The following is a 21,087-nucleotide window of genomic DNA, read 5'->3' on the forward strand; positions in this document are numbered from 1 at the left end:
GTCTATACTGTCAGTATGAAACCTTTTCAACTTTTCAGTCTATGATTTCCAGGAAGCCCGCTGCAGAAGAGAGTTCATACTGCGCGTAACTTGAACATGACATGTATGGTGTGATGAAAATGAAAGAGCCTACCATGGCACCTACTTCCCTTTATTAAGAGTATTTAAAGGGTGCGAACCGACAACTTAAGGTCATTAACTTGCAATTTGTGATACTTCTTGTTGACAACCAAACGTCTCTGTCATGATCGCAAATGCTCAAGTGTGAACTTTACTGCTTGGACCTACAACAGAACACAAGATCTGGCAGTGTTGGCAAGTAATGCTAGAAGGTGTTGAGTTCAATCTAGCAGCCTCATTTGCGTTTGAATAAAGTGGTGCAAGTCTTTTGATGGATGATATAATTTTTCTAAATCATTCAACACAATTATTCTAAGCTTCTCATAGCTTATCATAGCAAAATCCATATTCAAAAGCCCACGAACACACTGATTTTTTGTGGTATTATGTGGTATTTTGATAACTGCTTTTGTTTTCCTGGAAACAATTGGTAAACATAAACAAACTGATGGCAGGCCCAAGTAGTTTCCACAGAATTGTGTTCAGTAATTGGAGTGTAAACACTATACCATGAAACTAGTCTGAGGACCACCGGTGTGTAATGTCGCCCTAGGGAAAAACAGATCTATGTACAAAAACATGGTCAAATGTAACCACCGGTGTGTGGCCTAAAATGGCAGACATGGCAGAAAGTGGGTCACATCAAACCAGCAGAGAGGCAGCCATCTGCCTTTCATTTAGAATCGGAGTCTATAGGCATATGAAGAAACATACAATAGACTGAGGGAACGTCCTGACAACAGACCTCCACAATAAAATTTCCAACCGATGAATCATTTCAGGGAATACAATGAGATGACATTTCACCAGCATTTCATGATGAAAAGGTCACACTATGCAATCAATGCAAACACAAACACCAGTATTTATGCTGGCTACAAGCATGTTCTTCTCCATAGGCCTATAGGCTCCAGGTATTAAAACATTAAAAAGTGCTCCTCACATAAAACAGTGCATCATGTACATCCTGTAATAGCCATCACAACGCTTTCACAGTCAAATCACATTGTATTGGTTAAGTTTAATAATTGTTGAATAACATGGAAAAGAACAATTTATCTTTAGAAGGCATTTGCAAATTGTTTGGTACATGGAAAATTCAAACATCTCTCTTGTCCCCTTTGCTCTGATGACCATGGATGAGTCGTGTGGCTCCTGTCTGTTCCCTCGCCAAGCACTTACCACGAACATCTGTTGCTGCTCTCAGATAGGCGTTCAGCACAGATCACCCCGCCCCCCCCCCCCCCCCCCCCCCCACCCTGACTGCAATTTCAAGTTAGTCAGAATCCCCTTGTACAGTACAGAGATGAGTGCTATGCTGTTATAGCGTATGACAAACTGCGGGTGATTAAGCCCCTTTTCCTGTGCGATTGATTGCACTGTGCCTCCAAGGAACTGAGCAGATCATTCATGTTGTCGCCTGTACTTTCCCAGCTTCTGACACCTGACACCTGACACCTGACAATAAACAGACAGTGGAGGACTGTACACTAGTTAAACTGCTGCTATTTTTTTTACTGTACTGTTCATAGTAACTTAAATAATACATTCCTTTTCTTGAATGCTACAACTGTTATCATAGCTGATAACTGACAATTGAAAGGAAAAAATAAAGGAATATAACTAAATAGATCTTGGTAGAAGTTGTACACCTCCATTTTCATATACTTTCAGTTAAGACCCTACCTCTCTCTCACAAAAAAAAAACTTTAATCAGTGCACACACACACACACACACACACACACACACACACACACACACACACACACACACACACACACACACACACACACACACACACACAGCCTCCTCTGACTGTAACCAAGGTCCAAATACGCAACAACATTGTACTTCTGTGAGACCACACATCGATACCAAAGAGATATCAGTCCTGGACACAATCCCAATATTTTAAATGAGCTTTGGGTCAGTATCCAATTCTCCCAGCAGGGGGCACTGATCACTCACTCACACACTCTCTCTCTCCCTCCTGTGCCGTCACGCGGCTGTTGGGAAAAGAGTGAGTCAGACAGTGAGCTGATTTCATGGCACCATTTCAGAGCTTTAAATGGCAGAGTTTTTTATTCCTCGCTTCCCTTCTTTCCAATACAACAGACACATTTTGGTACAAGCATTCTCAGATCTACCCCATGATTACAATATTTGTTGATGTAGTGTCTCTTTCTCTCTTTCGTGTGGGTGTGTGTGGGAGGATGTGGACGGAGCGAGATGGAGGACGAGAGCCAGATAATAATGTGTTGTGTGTGTGTGTGTGTGTGTGTCTGTGTGTGTGTGTGTGTGTCTGTGTGTGTGTGCGTGTGTGTGCTCATCTCTGACCATAAGCACAGGGCATCATTTCTCAAATCTTGTTCTGGTTGCTCCCCTCATTCTTGTGTCTGGCCCCCAACTGTCACACTGAAACAGTCATTTCTTCTCTTTAGGAATAAAAAGAGTGAAGGAATTGACATGTCACAAAGAATCAAGGTCTCCATGACTACAGTCACCAGGCAACAATCTATATACAGTGTCCTGTTGTTTCCCAGGAGTTGAAACATGAAGATACCCCCCTCCCCTCCCACGGCTATACATGCACAAAAACAGAAACACACACGCGCGCACACAAATACTTGCCACTGTTTCAGTGTCAGCCTATGAAATGGATCTGTGGCTAGCCGGCTGTCTTGGAAACACTGAGCAGTCACGTAAATCTAGGATGCCATTTCGAGACGACGGCAAGATTGCACCAGTCTATCATGTCCTACAGTAACTGCAGACCACAGATGCAATGTTATATGCAGGGCCATGTGAATGTGTGCCACTTACAATCCATTCAGTGAATGTGGGTGTATGGTCTTTTTTCACGGCCTGGCTCTGGAGAAAGCAGAGCTCCACATGAACCAGCATGGGTTTGGAATACAACGTGGGGGTTTAGGGAAAATGCTGAGGACAAGAAGAGAGCATATTCTGAAGTTTTGGAGAACAAAGAGTAGATCACATGAACCTCTTGAAGGTGTCGACAGTATATCCGCTGAGAGTGCAACAACTGAAGTCAAATTTATGTTTCAGATGTAAAACTTCTATCATACATTTTATTTTTTTCTTTAATTTCAACTACACTAAAACATCTGAAAGTTTTATTTAAGATTAAGTAGTCCACGTCATGTCTTTCATATTTTCATACATCTACACATTTACAGTAAGCAGGGATGAAAGGACACCATTGTTGTTTGTTTATTTGTACTGTAACACTTTTATTGGGATAATTGTGTGAACATGACAAACAGTAGGTCAATACAGGTCACACCATGATATGTATATTTACAAATGTATTTAAAATGATGGTATAAGTTATTTGTTTTACTCTACATGGTTAGTGCTATTCTGAGGTTTTTCTCTCCTGGTTCTAAATGACATCGGATGTGTTCACACCATCCACTCTCCCCTAACGTCTCTGACTGTGAAATGCATCACATGTGAATTACGTAGTTATTTGTTGCGAGTAGCTACCACCTCTCTCTCCTCTTTCATTCTCTTTCTCCACCTTCTCTTTCTCTTCCATCCTTCTTTCACTCATCTATACATTTTCCCTTTCTTTTTCCTCATTCTCTTCTCTTCATTACAGGCCTACCAGGTCGTGGCAGGAGCGTGACTTCTGTCGGAAGAACTTGCCCCCTTCTCTGTCCCGCTCGCGGGGGTAGTGGGGCACCAGGCTGGCCAGGAAGCGCTTGGCCCGGGTGGTGAGGCTCTCGCGGCGGCCTCCTCTGGCGCCGTCCTCCCCGCAGGCCCCCGGGGGCCAAAGGCTCTCGCCTCGGGCTGCCCGCACCGCCGCCTCTAGCAGCTCAGAGGTGTGGTGCTCCAGGGTGGTGGAGAGCTCCAGGTACAGGCTGCCAAACAGGCCTGCACTGGAGCGGGCCTCTGGGAGAGAGAGAGAGAGAGAGAGAGAGGGAGAGAGAGCGAGAGAGAGAGAGAGAGAGAGTATGTGTGTTAGAGATAGTGATAGAGAGGAAGAAATAGAAAGAGTGTTAGAGAGAGAGAGGTGGAGAGGTGGAGAGCGCCAGTGAGATCGACAAAGAAAGAAAAGAGAATGAGGCTGTTGAAAAGCCAGGGCTAAAGAGAAGGAGATGGAGGGGAGTGCAGAAGCCAAGAGTGAGTGCTGATGAGGAGCATGTCGCTGAATGAGCTCCAGGCACGGGTGTCAGGGGGTTAACTGGCTCCGTGCTCCGCCGCAGGTGACTGGCTCATGGAGTGGAGGCAGAGGGGCGCTGGGGCTCACCCGTGGGGGATCGCTCAGCAACACCTCCCCCTCCCCCTGCCCCTTCAGCCTACACCTCGCTCATCTGTGTGACTCAGCCCTCAGTCTCGCACCTGCCCACCCCCCCAACACACACACAGACACACACACAGACACACACACACACACACACACACACACACACACACACACACACACACACACACACACACAAACACACATCACGCCACTGACCTCCAATCACTCCACACTCAGACAGGTAACAAACTCTGCCTGTGCATTCAGATGAAACCATTACAGAGAACAGCTGCAGGACTGAGACAATAGTACACAAACATCTCTCTCTCTTTCTCACTTCCTGTGTGTGACTCTCTCTCTCTCTCTCTGACTTGTTCTCGATCTCTTTTCCTCGCTCTCTCTCTTTCTTTCTTCCTCTCTCTGTCTCTCTCTCTTTCTATTTTTCTCTCTGTCACACACACATACAGGCACACATACCTGAGGAAATATGCATGTATGCACACAGACAGAGAAAAACAGATCTAGGGCATCCATGGAAGACTTCACGAACAGCAGAAAAAAGAGCAAGAAAAAGACAATGAATGAATAAGAAAACATGATGAACATCAAAGGGGGGAGGGGGGGGGGGGTGATGAAAATAAGCCGTTTGATGTCCCTTAATGGCTTCCAATTAAAGTCGTATTCATTCATTAAGGGCTAATTCTTCCCTGACAGCTAAGACTGAGGGAAACAGCAGGGAAAGACCTTCATTTGCTGGGCTCCTGACGGAAGGAACACGCTCACTTGAGGAGCCAGAGGCGAGCGTGAGAGGGAAGGAGGGAGCCATCCGTCACTCTGTTTCTCATCCACCGCCTCCGTACGCAATTAACCTCAAACGCCACGATCCGCGACGCAGGCACCCGGCACAGGCCACGCACATTACGCAACAACAACAACACCAAGCTGCCAGGAACTGACAGGAAGTGTGTGTGTGTGTGTGTGTGTGACAGAGTGTGTGTCTGTGCTTGTGTATGTGTGAGAGTGGTGGTGTCGGTGGTTGGGGGGAGTGAAACTGAGTACATATGTGTGTGCATGTGTGTTTGTGTGTGTGTGTGTGTGTGTGTGTGTGTGTGTATGTACGTGTGCCTATGTGATGAAAGGGGGCTATATAGGGTTGCGGGGAGTGAACTGAGCAGGTGTGATTGTGTGAGAATGTGTGACAAACAATGGTATGCTAGTGTGTACTTTGCAGGAAGTGTGCATATGTGTCTATGTCCATGTGCGTGTGCGTGCGTGCGTGCATACACTACTGTTCAAAAGTTTGGAATCGCCAGGAAAACTCTTAATTTCTCGAATCAATTAAGGTGCAAATTAAATTGAAAATGTAATCAAGACATTGCCAAAGTTTAAAAATAATGATTTCAGCTTGAAATAGAATCTTGGCAGCTTTACAGGTTGACTGCTTCTTCAGTTAATAGGCCTTACATCATTTGGAGCTGTGTTACTTGGAGCAATGCTTTGGGTCTCTGTCTTTTTGTAAGATATAACTGGCTCCAGTCAAGTGGCGTCCACAGAGTATGGCAAGGCAATGAAGTTATGGCAGATTGTAGTCGTAGCCTTCCTTGTTAAAAATCCCTTTTACTCTCCTTTTACAATTGACCAACTCTACCAGCACCAAAGCACCCCAGACCATTAAATTCTCCCCTCCTGTGCTGAGCGATGGGGTCAAGCGCTCCTCCGGCATCTGGCTATCTGCTCTGTGCCTCACAAAGCTTCCTCGCTGTCATCCTCAAGAAAGACTTAAGGCCCTATCTTGCACCCAGCGCAATTGACATTGTCACCGACGCATGTATCATTCCTATCTTGCACCCGGCGCACAGCGGGATATTCCCTCCAGAGGCGCGCGTCGAAATGAACTTGCGCCAACATGGCGGGGGCGGAACAGAGAAGGCGTTTCTCTGGCGCAAGTGGTATTTTGCAGTTTCAAAACAACGCCGTGCGCCATTGACCAGAATAAACCTAGTCTAATGTCACAGGCGCATTGTCTAGAGTCTGTAGCGGGTATTCAGACGCTATTTTAACGGCGCCTGCTTGGCCGTACAGTATAGGACCTATAGCCTACACTTTACTTCTCTCGTCTACACGAGAGATTTACACCAATTTTTTTGGCGAGCCATATATAATTACGAGGAAAATAAAGTATTTACCACATGAGGAAATCATTGTGATATCCATATCCAAGATATTTAAAAAATAGGCATACATCTAGCGTACACATTGACCCAAATGATTCAGGTTAATTGTAATGGCGGTGTTGTACCCGATTCAGCACCCTCCGTGGCAGATGCACCCCCTCGATATTTAGTCTTGTGAAACGCCGTGTCAAATACATTCAACTTGCTCAAAGGAAAATTAAGTTAATTAATTTTGTAGTCATGGCTGGGATAGGCTATATATTTCCACAGAACAAAAAGGTGTTCTTTTGCGTTCGCTATTATCCAAGGTTTTAGGAAAAAAACATCGGTTGTTTGTACTCTTTAGAACAGTTCTAAAGACTGTAATCACTTGTGTTCTTCTCTTCCATCTCTTTCACAAATAATGAAATCGTAGTATAGTATTTTTCACTGCGTTTGTTTAGGTGAACTCCTTTCCTTTCCGATCAAGCGAGTGGTGCGCGCTCCCTCGAGGGGGTGTTGCATTGAAAGCATCACTGTTGCATTGAAAGTGTGATCACATACTGTATCAGTGCATGGTATGTCAACTGCACAGACAAGGACAGGAAATCCCTCAGTCGGGTCATAAGATCTGCTGAGAGAGTAGTTGGACTTCCACTGCCTCCCCTGGACGACATCTTTAGGACGCGCTGCATCACACTACCCTCCTACCCTCCATCCAGCACAACTGCACTTTTTTTAGTGGTGGTTGCACAAACTAATTTCGTTGTGTATCTAATGCACAATGACAAATAAAGTCTATTCCTATTCCTATCTGCCGCGGAGGGTGCTGAATCGGGTACAACACAGGCGTTCTAGGAGAAGTATGGGTTCCCTGGCGTCCTTGGCGCTATAGACTGCACCCATACTCACATACGTGCCCCCCCCAGTGTTTTACACAACATTGCCATGAATCATGGATGTGTCAATGACATAAATGAGGATAGATTAGAGGACTTTAGAAGACGTGAGGTTGAACTGCATGTGCGGATGGGTGCAATATTATTACCATGCATACATAACCTAGTGATTCAGTGAGGGTGAACCCAAAACATCGGAAAGTATGTTTTTGTGACTTTTATTTCAAATATGTTGCCACCAAAAAACGAATGCTAGTAACTGAAAAAATACAAACGAGAAATGAAAAGTATAAACATTTCTCCAAACAAGCATGGGAAAATATTGACGTGATTGTTTCTGGTAACACACGTTCTGGTGGCCTCACGGTCTTCCTCCAAGTAATTCCATCATTATAATAACAAGCCGCTATAGAATATGCGCTGCTCGCTCTTAAAGGGAATGTGAGATGACGCTCTGATTGGTTTATTGCATATTACGCCCAAACCACACCTATTGCGCCGGGCGCAAGTGTGTTTTTTCCGCCGTTATAATAGCAAATGCGCCATAGAGCCGCCCACACAGATACTTGCGTTTGGCGCTGTCCTACTTGCGCTTCTGATCGTTAAAATAGGGCCCTTAGTCTGTCCATAACATACTCTCAGGGCCCTATCTTGCCGATCAGAAACGCAAGTAGGACGGCGCCAAGCGCAAGTAGCTGTGTGGGCGGCTCTATGGCGCAGTTACTATTTTAACGGCGGAAAAAACACACTTGCGTCCAGCGCAAGTGTCAAAAGGGTTGGTCCAAAGGAGGTTACTCAGCCATAGGTGTGGTTTGGGCGTAATATGCAATAAACCAATCCGAGCGTCATTTCACATTCCCTTTAAGAGCGAGGAGCGCATAGTCCATAGCGGCTTGTTATTTTGATGGCGGAATTACCTGGTGGAAGACCGGAAAAGTTCACAGCCGAGGAGACCGACGTGAGATTTACACCAATTTTTTGGCAAGCCATATATAATTACAAGGAAAATAAAGTATTTACCACTCGAGGAAATCATTGTGACATCCATATCCAAGATATTTTGAAAATAGGCATACATCTAGCGTAGCCTACACATTGACCCAAATGATTCAGGTTAATTGAAGCTGCGTGACATTTGAGTTATTGTATGGCTTTGTAAAAAGCCGGGAGATAGATATATATGGGGATGCGAGAAACCCTCCAAAAGTAAGCAAAGTCAAGCAAGCATGTCAAGATATTGCCGTGATTGTTTCTGCAACGGGGCACCCGAAAACGTTGCCGAAAACGCTATAATGACGTCCGGAGACGTGGGACATCCAAGCTGGAAGGTAACACACGTTCTCGTGCCTTCACGGGAGGTGGATCTGCCTCGACCCAGGATCTGACGGCAGCAGAGGACATCGCCACGTCTACCCTCACGCCTGAGAGCCTGCAGGGATTTGGGGGCATGGAAATCGGCACCCAAGCCAGTGCACCAGCTGACCAAACCCAAGGTACATAAATAAAGTCCACATACACAAAGATGAGTTTACAAGATTTATAATAATACTGGCATTAAATAAATGCAACAAAGCCATACAATAAATCAAATGTCACGCAGCGTCAATTAACCTGAATCATTTGGGTCAATTGTGTACGCTAGATGTATGCCTAGTTTTAAAATGTCTTGGATACGGATATCACAATGATTTCCTCATGTGGTAAATACTTTATTTTCCTTGTAATTATATATGGCTTGCCAAACAATTGGTGTAAATCTCTCGTGAAGACGACAGAAGTAAAGTGTAGCCTATAGGTCCTATACTGTGCGGGCAAGCACATGCGCCCTTAAAATAGCGTTCTGAATATGCGTTACAGACTTTTGACATTGCGCCTCACATTAGACCAGCTTTTTTTTGGTCAATGGCGCACGGCGCACGGCGTTGTTTTGAAACTGCAAAATACCACTTGCGCCAGAGAAACGCCTTCTCTGTTCCGCCCCCGCCCATGTCGACGCAAGTTCATTTCGAAGCGCGCCTCTGGAGGGAAAATCGCGTTGTGCGCCGGGTGCAAGATAGGAATTATACATGCGTCGGTGACATTGTCAATTGCGCTGGGTGCAAGATAGGGCCCTCAGTCATCTTCCACCCAGTCTGTGGTCTGTCTATAACAGTGGTCGCCAACCCATCAATCACGATCGACAGGTCGATCTCTGAGACTTTCCCTGTCGCTCTCCAAAGAAAAATTAAGAAAAAATTCAGAAATACATTGGGCCTCATTCTCGAACATTTTCTGAAGTGTCTTCGAGGGGGTGTTGCATTGAAAGCATCACTGTTGCATTGAAAGTGTGATCACACACTGTATCAGTGCATGGTATGTCAACTGCACAGACAAGGACAGGAAATCCCTCAGTCGGGTCATAAGATCTGCTGAGAGAGTAGTTGGACTTCCACTGCCTCCTCTGGACGACATCTTTAGGACGCGCTGCCTCACACTACCCTCCTACCCTCCATCCAGCACAACAACCTCCTTTGGACCAACCCATTTGACATTTGCGCCGGGCGCAAGTGTGTTTTTTCCGCCGTTATAATAGCAAATGCGCCATAGAGCCGCCCACACAGATACTTGCGTTTGGCGCTGTCCTACTTGCGCTTCTGATCGTTAAAATAGGGCCCTTAGTCTGTCCATAACATACTCTCAGTCATCTTCCACCCAGTTTGTGGTCTGTCTATAACAGTGGTCGCCAACCCATCAATCACGATCGACAGGTCGATCTCTGAGACTTTCCCTGTCGCTCTCCAAAGAAAAATTAAGAAAAAATTCAGAAACACATTGGGCCTCATTCTCGAACATTTTCTGAAGTGTCTTCTGAAATGTTTTCATACAGACTTCGGAAGACCAACGTTAGAAAAGATCTCCGCAGGCGTTCATGAATCCGGTGAAGATCTTTCCTTAGGTTGGTCTAATTGCAATGAGTATTTTCCTAAAATGTAATTCTTTACATTACAACTGTACATTGTTTGAAACATCAGCAGCATTTGCTCACTGTCTTCCACTGTTAAAAGCTTTGATGATTTATAAAATGCTATCCAATCAATAGACCTATGCATGTGTGAGTTAAATACTATTTTGCTATGGTAGATAAACGATAATTTCAAAATCTATCCTACATACTGTCAAGTTATGCCAAATGTAATACAATGACTATCTAAAACTCTTGGATATTACTACTTTATGATTATAAAGTAAAAGACTCCAAAAGCATACAACATTACAAATAGCCGTAAGCCTATATGGTTTAATTTGGGATGCGATTATGAAGGGGTCCTTGGAAATTGTGGCCCCATATAGTTTGAGAACCCCTGGTCTAGAACATACTCTCAGTCATCTTCCACCCAGTCTCTGGTCTGTCTAGAATATACTAGGCATTTTTCTGCCTAGAAGGCCAGCATTGCAGAGCCTCTTCTGATGTTCTAATCTAGCTGTACAGTTGTGCTTCTGTTTTTATTCTGATTAAATCTGATTAAATATCTTTACAAAGAAAGCTCTATTTTTAGACCATAATTAATTCAAGAAGTTCTGATGTTGCAGATACTCAAGTAGCCCAAAGAAGGCCGATTTGATTGCTTTCAGCACAACAGGCTTCAGCCACACAAATATAATTGCATAATTGCATTGCATAATTTATCGAACAAATTAAAATTATAATTTTACATAATCAAACGATAATCTCAATAATCTATTAGCTAACATAATTTGCCCCTGAAACACATGAGTAATGGTGAGGCCTGTACGCCTATGTATCTCATTCACAGTCTCCACCTGTCATAGTCATTCACAACATTAACAATGTCTACACTACGGATTATTACAGTAGCATAGAAAAAGGTGTGATTTTTAAGGCAAATCCAAACTTTTCAACAGTAGTGTATGTGTGAGTGTGTGCAAGAGTGCGCGTATGTGTGTGTGTGCGTGTGTATGTGTGTGTGCACATGTGTGTGTGTGCATGTGTGCGCATGTGTGTGTGCGTGTGTATATATGTGGTTGTGTGTGTGTGTGCGCACGCCCGCGCAAGTGTGTGTGTATGCATGAGTAAATCAAGCCATTTCTTATGTGGGTAAATAGTGCATGACTTCATGCTATGTGCTGAAACTCAGCAGGAGTTTGTGTTTGTGTGGAGTATGTGGGTGATGTAGATTACTTCTGTCTTTCGCCCAGACTATTTTTGTGGCTGTGCGTGTGTGTGTGTGTGTGTGTGTGTGTATTTGCATTTGTGTGTGTGTGAGTACACACGTGTGTGTGTGTGTGTGTGTGTGTTTGTGTGTTTGTGTGCGTGTGTGTACGCACACGTGTTTGTGTGTTTGTGTGTGTGTGTGTGTGTGTGTGTGTGTGTGTGTGCGCATGTGTGTGTGTGCATGTGTGCGCATGTGTGTGTGCGTGTGTATGCACGTGGTTGTGTGTGTGTGTGCGTGCGCCTGCGCGAGTGTGTGTGTATGCATGAGTAAATCAAGCAATCATCAAGCCTAGGTGATGTAGATTGCTTCTGTCTTTCGCCCAGACTATTTTTGTGGCTGTGTGTGTGTGTGTGTGTGTGTGTGTGTGTTTGCATTTGTGTGTGTGTGAGTACACACGTGTGTGTGTGTGTGTTTGTGTGTTTGTGTGCGTGTGTGTACGCACACTTGTTTGTGTGTTTGTTTGTGTGTGTGTGTGTGTGTCTGTGTGTGTGTGTGTGTGTGTTTGTTTGTACATGAGTGCATATGACAAAAAAATCCTGTCATCTTCAGCAGAAACCCCCATCTAACACTCGCACAGCGCACTGCAGATGGCTCCCTCTGCCAGGCAGCATACACACTTTCATAAATCTCTCCAAATCCCATCCCTCCAGGTGGGACAACACACCAAGCCTGTCAGCACCCCCATTTCAGGTAGCGAGGAGAGGTGGATGAGAAAAGGATAGAGGGTCGCAGAGTAAGGGAAAAGGAGAATGAGGACAGAGCTCAGAGAAAGAGAGGGATAGAGAGAGAGGGATGAGGAAGGTAGAGGTGCAAGGTAGAGAGAGAGAGAGAGAGAGAGATGGCGAAGCTTACGGGAAAGTCTACATGCATATGAGAAATAGAAGAGGATAGTGCTATTTTTATCCTAATACCAACAGGCGACAGAGCTGCAGAAGCACCTGGTTTCCTGGTTTACTGTATACAGTAAATCTGCTCCATTCATTCAGACTACACACACAAATACAGGCAAACACACAACATTAGGTGAATGATATACACAAATGAACACTGAACACACACCACCCAGTGTCTAGGGCTGATGAATAGGCAGACGCACAGAGAGACAGCCAGGCGTGTGAGTAGATGCTGTGAGAGCTAGTGTGCATGAGTGTGAAGGAATTATTCAATTCTATATAGGAATTTATCATTTATGGTTAACTATTAGTATTCTCATTTATTGTAGGCATTTCTTGTTTCTTTGTCTGTGTTCCAGTGGCGACGAAAAGTCTGCTTGCCTTGTACGGGTTGGTATGAGAAAGGGGGCCCGGATAACTTTCATGTCACAGACTGTTTTAAGTTATCTAAATTATGAGGGGCTGGGTAACTTACATGTCAACAGACTGTTTAGGTTATTTTGAAATATGGTATGGAGAGGAGCTAAGCAAGACTGTTTCTAACTTCAAAGTGAACAAAGGAATTGGGGAGTGTCTTCATGTTAAACTTGAATATGTGAATATGTGAATATGTGAATATTAATTTCAATAAAGAGCAGACAATTTGTAGGAGAGGTTAGTGCCTTGCTTGAAGCGATTCATGCAAGTCCTCCTCTGGGGCCCAGAGTAAATGACTGTATTTAATAATATTCTTGGGTGTGTGCGTCTCAATTCTGAGGTAATGAATACAGTCCTAGGTTAAGGGTTATTTCCCTGACAATGAGATGGTGCGGTTTGGAGGCGTGTTCACGCACAGACAACACACCTGCCTCCAGTTGTCGTAGATAACGATGATGCTTTCCTCGTCATCCACGGTAACCATGCGTTCCTTATAAAATCCCTGATGTGTTGGCAAATGCAATGAAGCTGATGATGCCCAAAACAATGTCACTTTTGATGGAGGTGATGGAGAAAGAAATTGAGGTGGATTGCCTAGTTCACTTCTCTCACATCTGTCACATATGCCTGTTCCTCACATCTGCCCCCCCCCTCCCTTTGCTCAGGCAGTTCCCTCTTCCGCATTACTTCCTTATTCGTTGATTTAGACTATAGTTAATTACTGTGCCAAATACACAGCTTGCACTCACACTAACCAGGCGATAACTATTACAGCACCTTACCGTAATTTCCCAAATATAAGCCACGGTTTATACATTGAGTCTATACTTTGCTAAATGTTTGCAGTGACTGTAATACTCGGGTGCATCCTATACACAGGAATTCATTTTTTTCCGCACACATTAAACAATCCTTAAAGAAATAATGAGACATCAAAGGAGCAAGGGCTTACTCTGATATCAATGTTATGTTAGCGAATGAGAGGGGACAAGTAACGCATGACCTAACATTCAATTAACTGCGCTTAACACACAATACGAGGGTTTTCTTTTCGTAAAATGACATCGAATATTGTAATGCAGTTTATACACTGTGCGGTTAATAGCCCACAACCCCTTTACAGACCTTCAGCGCTGACCTCGCGTGAGCGCACCAGGTCACTCTTGTTGCCCACGAGGATGATGGGAGTCTGGGGCTGTGTCTCCCTGAGTAGGAGACGCAGCTGGGCGGTGCGGTGAAAACTCCGTCTGTCCGTCACCGAGAACACGAGCACACACACGTCGCACTGCAGCGTGGACAAGTCCTGCGGCAAAGACAACATGCAAGGGAAGAAAGAACATGGCCCAGGAAATTCGATTTTCTAGAATGTCAATTGTGCCATTTCACTGTAATGTCAATTGTGCCAACTGCGGAAGCTCAGGAAATTCAGATGATCATTGACAAGCTACTTATAGCTTATAATATCCTTGTATTTGTCTAATAACAGAACTCATTATCTTTATGAACTCTACTTTTCTTGATTTAGCTCTGAAAAATAGGCTAACCCAGTTTAGTTATTACTGCATTACATTGCAATTAAATCCCGCCTCTGTGGTATTCAGCAAACGCCACTGATACAGATCAGATGAGACAGAAAACCATGATTAATAGTCTGCACGGTGTGTGTGAGAGTGAGTTTGAATGTGTGTCTGTGCATGTGTGTGTGTGTGTGTGTTTGTGTGTGTGCGTGAGAGAGAGAGAGACAGAGAGAGAAAGAGCGTGGTAAAGAAAAAGAGAGAGACAGTGTGTGTATGTGTGTGAGTGAGTGAGAGAGCGATCAGGTAATCAGGTAATAGAATCCATGTCCCACATCCTGAGTGGCAGTATTTCCATAAAGAACTGTATATCTCCAGACACAACAGGATTGCAGACATTATATATAAAAATATACCATCTATCTTTTCACCTGCAGCATTCATTTATATCAATTGTTTTGTTAAATCACAAATATTCTCTCTTTTCTGATATAAATGACATCGGACCTGATATTGCTAGAATTAATGAGAATAACAAGAGAGTGTTTGGGGAAGTAATTTGTTTTGATTCATGCCTAGTGGAAGCCTATTTAACAAAGCTGTCACTCAAACAACAAATCTCTGTGTCTAGGTACATACATCAATTTCTTGTATTCTGTTTGGCCATTTGGGTCATGTGCATAGGCTGGCCACTAGGGGTCTTTGGATAGTCAGATTTTAAGAATTGAAAGCAAAACAGTTGGTGAAATACTAATCCATTTCATCCATAATTGGCCATCAGTCGCCATATGTGGAGGAGTTGCTGTGTTTCCCATGAGATTTATTGTGATGCTGTTTCATTACTGACAACTGAGTCACATGTTTGAATGTCTGAGCAATTAATGCATCTGCTAGATGTGTCTCCTTATGTATATTTATTTTGAATTGTGGACTCAAATAAAGAAGTAAAATGTGTATGTGTGTGAGAGAGATAGTGTGTGTGTGTATATGTGTGTGAGTGAGAGATAGTGTGTATGAGTGTGAGTGAGAGAGGGGGGGGGGGGGGCGGGAGAATGTGTGTGAGTGAGAGAGGGAAAGAGTGTGTGTGTGTGTGTGTGTGAGAGAGAGTAAAAGAGACAGTGTGTGTATGTGTGTGTGTTTGAGAGTGTGTGTATTTGTGTGTGAGTAAGAGAGACAGACAGACAGACAGACAGACAGAGATATACTGTATATAGAGTGTGTGTTTGCGTGTGTGTGTGTCTGTGTATGTGAATCACCATAGGACTGGAAAGAGGTTATTTATCAGTCCCACCATTAGTTCATTCACATCTTTACTGTACGTGCTGATAAGAGGACTGGGGACTGGGCATTAGCGTGTGAGAAATTAGCTCAGGAGAGCTCTCTGCGGCGAGTCGAGCGGCCCATTAAGACCCTGCCGAGGGCGGGAGAGTGAGGGCAGCGCTACCCATCATGCCCATTAATAACACAAAGCCCAATGGAGGTGCAACAGCAAACGGAAAATTACCAAACGCCTTTAAAAGCTCATCAATTACCACAGGCAAACACTCACCGTGAAGCGCATGACCAGCCTTGCAAAACATGCTTGAGCTAGATTCCAGGCAGACACACAGCTCGCGGAGAACATGTAACAGAACGTGAACCGTACCGCATTTATGTTATAAACAACAAATGTTGAGGGATGGAAGGACTTTCACCAGAGTCCATCTACACCTTTTCATCTTTTCCTTCTGTGCCCTGTTTCATCAAGTTTAGTAGAGCTTGCTATGTAAATAATACTCTCTTTCAAGTTACTTCAAATACAGTTGTTTAAATATTTACAGATCATCTCCCCTCTGAACAGTGAATAACAAACTGCACATCAGCATGATCTCTGCACAAGAAACGCGCTGGGACTATGGAAGAGCTTGATACTCCCCCATAAAGACCAATGTGGTACTGCTGGAGAAGTGCCTGATGAATGTGACATAACAGCCAGGGATGAACTGGGTCACCAGCAAGCAAGCGTATGGGAACAGCTCACACAGCATCACAAAATACAACTGAGATAAAGACGGTAGTTAAAGGTCACAGTGCAGCTGTTCATTTTGTGTCTTGCTGTTTAATATCCAATGTATTGACCCTGGACAAAAGCTAAATGCCTTCAATGTTTACTATAACTATATAATACGTCTCCCTGTCATTCATGTTTAGGCCACTGTATACAGTAAAGTTGCTCCATTCAATCAGACTACACACACAAATACACACACAAATACATGCAAGCACACAACATTAGGTGAATGATATACACAAATTAACACTGAACACACACCACCCAGTGTCTAGGGCTGATGAATAGGCAGACACACAGAGAGACAGCCAGGCGTGTGAGTAGTTGCTGTGAGAGCTAGTGTGCATAAGATGGTGCGGATGGGAGGCGTGTTAACGCCCAGACAACACACCTGCCTCCAGTTGTCGTAGATAACGATGATGCTTTCCTCGTCATCCACGGTAACCATGCGTACATAGCCTTCCCCTGCGAGACAGACATTACAAACATCTTTTATCGTCTCCAAGGGGGCCACAATCTCCAAGGGACTGATGTGTTTTCTGTGCTGTGTCTGGGTACACAAAAGAGGTGGCAGCCACCTGAGGCCCATTTTGTGCAATGAACGGCTTACAGATGCCAGGCAGTGGCACCCCAGGTAATGGGAAATCATTACTCTTCCGGAATTTGGACCTGTGGTCCAGCTTGTTTAGCAATTGATGCTGGCTACCTAAGACTACTAGAAAAATCCCTGATTTCCAATACAACGAATGTTGTAATGGCAAGTGCCTATCAGCTTATTCATTTATCATTCAGATATAAATGCAGTTACTATTTAGATATAAATATACAAATGGTATGGCATTTTTATTAACTCATATGTGACAGCTGAAAATGCTTCATAAAGTATAGTGTATTCGTGTTCTCCGCACAGTGACTCTCCCTATCAAACTACACCCTATCAAAGTATTCACCCTCTGAATCCACAGAGGCTGTTCTGTCTGTGTCTCCAGCCAGGGCGATGGCCAGCGACGACTTCCCAACGCCGTTCTGTCCCAGCAGGGCGATTCGTAAAGGCCCTCCGTGCCTGTCTGCCCCTGAAGATGCAAACCCGTCCTGAGCAGGGCAGATACTAATAGGAGGAGGTGACTGACCACCCAGTCCCGAAGTCCAATCGCAATCATCGTTGACAGCTTCCTCTCGTCTTAATTGGTGTTTAATCGGCACCGGGGTGCTTCCTCTACGCAGAGGCGGAGCAGTGGATAATGTCATACTGAAGGGGGGGTGACACAAATGAATAAATGCAATTACTGGACATGACATAAACCAGACATGAGTCACTGTCAGGGTTGATTACTGTAAGATCAAATAGGGCTGCAACACAAGCTTTGGAGAAGGGAGCACACTTAACATGAACCATTCCCCTTTCACCTTACCTGGGATCTGAATGGCAAGTGAGAAGTTGGACAAAAATCTGCTGCCAGTCTGTTTCTCAGGTCCACCACAGCTGATGAAGATGAAGTAACAGAATCCTTGGTTGTTAGTGCAGCATTGGTATTCACACTCGTCTGAATCTTCTGACCTTAACCGCAACAATAGATATTATCTTGCTGTACAGAGTAGCAGGTTATCCAGAGGACCTGGCAGAGTATTGCAGATTTGTGAAAAGGCACTTGCTAAGGCTACGTCAACTATCAACAGCAGACTCAGAAAAACACTGAATGCTACAGAAGATATCAGAGAGGTAAATGAAGTCAAAGACGAAGTTCTACGATGTTGCCTTCAACTCCTGTAACACAGAGGGAAGAAGAAGATAGCGAATCCATGAGGGGGAAAAATGCCTTAGACTGTATGAAAAGCTCTGATACTTTTCGGGCGAATGCTGATGATGTTCCGTCATCAAACCCCGTTAATTAACTGGTAGGGTACACGACCGCCTCCCACACTGTGTCACCAAGACGGCATGCGTCACGTAGGCGACAGACACTCAATATACTTTTAACTAGTTGCAAATATTTAGTAAACAATGCAGCGACTTTAATTGGAAAACAATTACAAAAATTACCTAAACTTGTCTTATCAATACTTTCTGCTATAACTCGCATGCCTTGTTCACTGTCTGCAAGAAACTGAACGCCTATTCATCCTGGGCGCATCTGTGGGCTTCAGCATGATCGAATGCCGGTCAGATGGTGGGTTATTCGTTTTGTCAGATGTTCCCGCGCGCATTCTTCCCTCCTACTCTTCTTGCTCTTAAGGTCCCTCATATCAAAGGAGCAAAATTCTCTCCACTTACCTGGCGCACGACTAGCAGCACCAACCGTAGTGTTTCCTTTGGTCTTGCCTGCCTTTGCTCAATCTCTCTCTCGCTCCCTTTCTCTCTCTCCCTCACGCTGAGCCCAGCCTCTGTCTCAACTATTTTTCCCCAAGAACGTGTCATGCGAGGAAGAGTGCAGACCCGCACCTTCTCTTCGCGCTGGTCTGCATTAATGAGTCATAGTCATAATTACAGTCATGATTTGGCAATTATACTGCTACTGAGTTTTTTTTTGTAGACTGTGGACGATGGGGCCCCTCAAGTTTAACCCGAGACCACAGTTTGTGAAGTAGGTAGCTGGGGCCGGAACTTGTTAAAGAGATCAACATGTAAATGACGTGACAGATAATTGGGATGGGAAATTTCATGTTGTGGGAAATATTAATGCACTACATGCATTTCGCCGCCAGGAGGAAGCAAAGAGTGGTTTTGTAGGGCCCTCCAACCTAACATCTCCCTCACCCTGCTTCGTGATAAATCACGCTTTTCCTCAGGCTGTAGAAGTCACTGAATTTGTATAGATACTGTATCCGAAACGCCTTCGTTATTGCTTTCTTCATCCACTATGACATGGCTCTCTAATCCTTTCTCTCTATTTTTACCTTAGTGTTACTCTCTCCATGTGTTGAATTCTTTGGCCTCACCATCTTTCTCCGAAAGCCTTTTTTGGAGCTTTAATTGCAGATTTATGTGTGTGTTTTAGCACTCCTTTATGTTTCTACAGACTCATTCATTGAGAAAAATGTGAGTGTTGTGTATTTCATAAGGGTTTCTATTTTACTTTTATGATCTGCTAAGAGGGAGTTACACAATGGTTGTGTCTGGGTCTATATGTGTGTCATAGTGCATACATATGACATTTTGTGTGTCTACACATGTCTATGTGTCGAACATGTGTGAGCGTGGAAGCATACTTGCATGTTTGTGTGTAACAATGTGTGTGTGGGTGAGAGACTGTGTTTATTTGTCTTTCACTGCGTGTGCCCGTGCGTGTGTGTGTGTGTGTGTGTGTGTGTACACGCGCTCACCTCTGTGTACTGGGTGTCAGTGCAGCACATGCAGTGGTGGGGCGAGTGTGCGTGTAGCCCTGTGTACGTCCTGTCCACAATGGCTCCCAGCCCGTCCACAATGAGCTCCGGCAGTGAGCGGCCCGGCCTCTATTATCGCCCTAATCCAGCTTCTATTCTAGCTGCCAGAGAGAGAGAGCGAGAGACAGAGAGAGGGAGGGAGAGGAGGGCCCAGGGTGAGGTCATCGTGCACAACGCTCAGCCTGGGTCACAGCCTCTATAGATGTGCGCCACACACACACACTCACACACAGAGAGAGAGAGAGACTCACACATACACACACACTCACACACACAGACACACAGACACACACACACACACAAACACAGAATGAGAGGCAGATAGACAGAGATAGTGGAGGAGGGGAGAGAGGGAAAGAAAAAGAGAGAAAGAGTGGAGCACAGAGCAAAATGGCCCGCTAGAGACGAGAACAGGATAGCTGTCGAGAGCGCGGGATGAGGGGTAACAGAATGCGAGAGAGGGTGATGGATGGGGCAGAAGTGTTACGGTGGGAAACAAACAGTGCCTGACAATGGAAGATATTAAAAGCAAAGGATGATCATTAAGTATGACACATTAATGATAGAGGGACTTGTCACACTGGCATAATTTGAATAGGAAGAAGTCAACCCTCGGGTGGTAAAAATATGTTTATTTCATTGTAAACCACTACAACAGGGGCACAAAACCATGATAAAGATGTCAATAATAATAGTCTTTATGGTCCAAATTATTGTTATGATTATGCTGTATTCCTACCAAATAAATAGGGTACACACTACTCGTTTGAGTAAAATAGTAAACCGGCAGATGAAAATACATAAACAAACAATGAATAAATACTGTAAATAAATAAGGAAATAAATAAAGATACAGAATGTATTGGTCAAACTATGCCTATCAAAGAAATTAAAGAAAATAAAAATACAAGCTCTGTCACAAAACCATTATAAATGTGTCATAAGCACATAATTTGTCTGACATCATTCACTAGTTTACCCATGTCTTGCTACTGGGCTCACTCTAAAATGATAACAAGGTTAAGGCAGCTATTATGAACGGACATGAACTGTTGAGGCAGGTGATACGATGCAGTGTTTATGACACATTTATGTACGTGGGGCAGTGTTTCCCCCATCCTGTCTGTGGAGACCTGTGGAACTGAGAATCCTCAGTCGTTCAGTTTGTGAACAGG

The 21,087-nt window shown here is 44.3% G+C and overlaps 1 protein-coding gene across 1 annotated transcript; it reads right to left on the reverse strand.

The window, feature by feature from the left end:
* Nucleotides 1-3,737: 3,737 nt before the first annotated feature.
* Nucleotides 3,738-17,779, reverse strand: LOC308360169 (GTP-binding protein REM 2-like; the record flags this gene model as incomplete). The annotated part of the gene is made up of 4 exons (XM_080831955.1): nucleotides 3,738-4,036; nucleotides 14,093-14,270; nucleotides 16,923-16,996; nucleotides 17,482-17,779. The coding sequence occupies 4 exons, from the start codon at nucleotides 17,777-17,779 to the stop codon at nucleotides 3,738-3,740; spliced, it is 849 nt and encodes a 282-aa protein (XP_080688081.1).
* Between the last annotated feature and the right edge of the window lie 3,308 nt (nucleotides 17,780-21,087).

This window comes from Sprattus sprattus (genome assembly GCF_963457725.1).
Source record: "Sprattus sprattus genome assembly, chromosome: 2".
Classification (NCBI taxonomy): domain Eukaryota; kingdom Metazoa; phylum Chordata; class Actinopteri; order Clupeiformes; family Clupeidae; genus Sprattus; species Sprattus sprattus.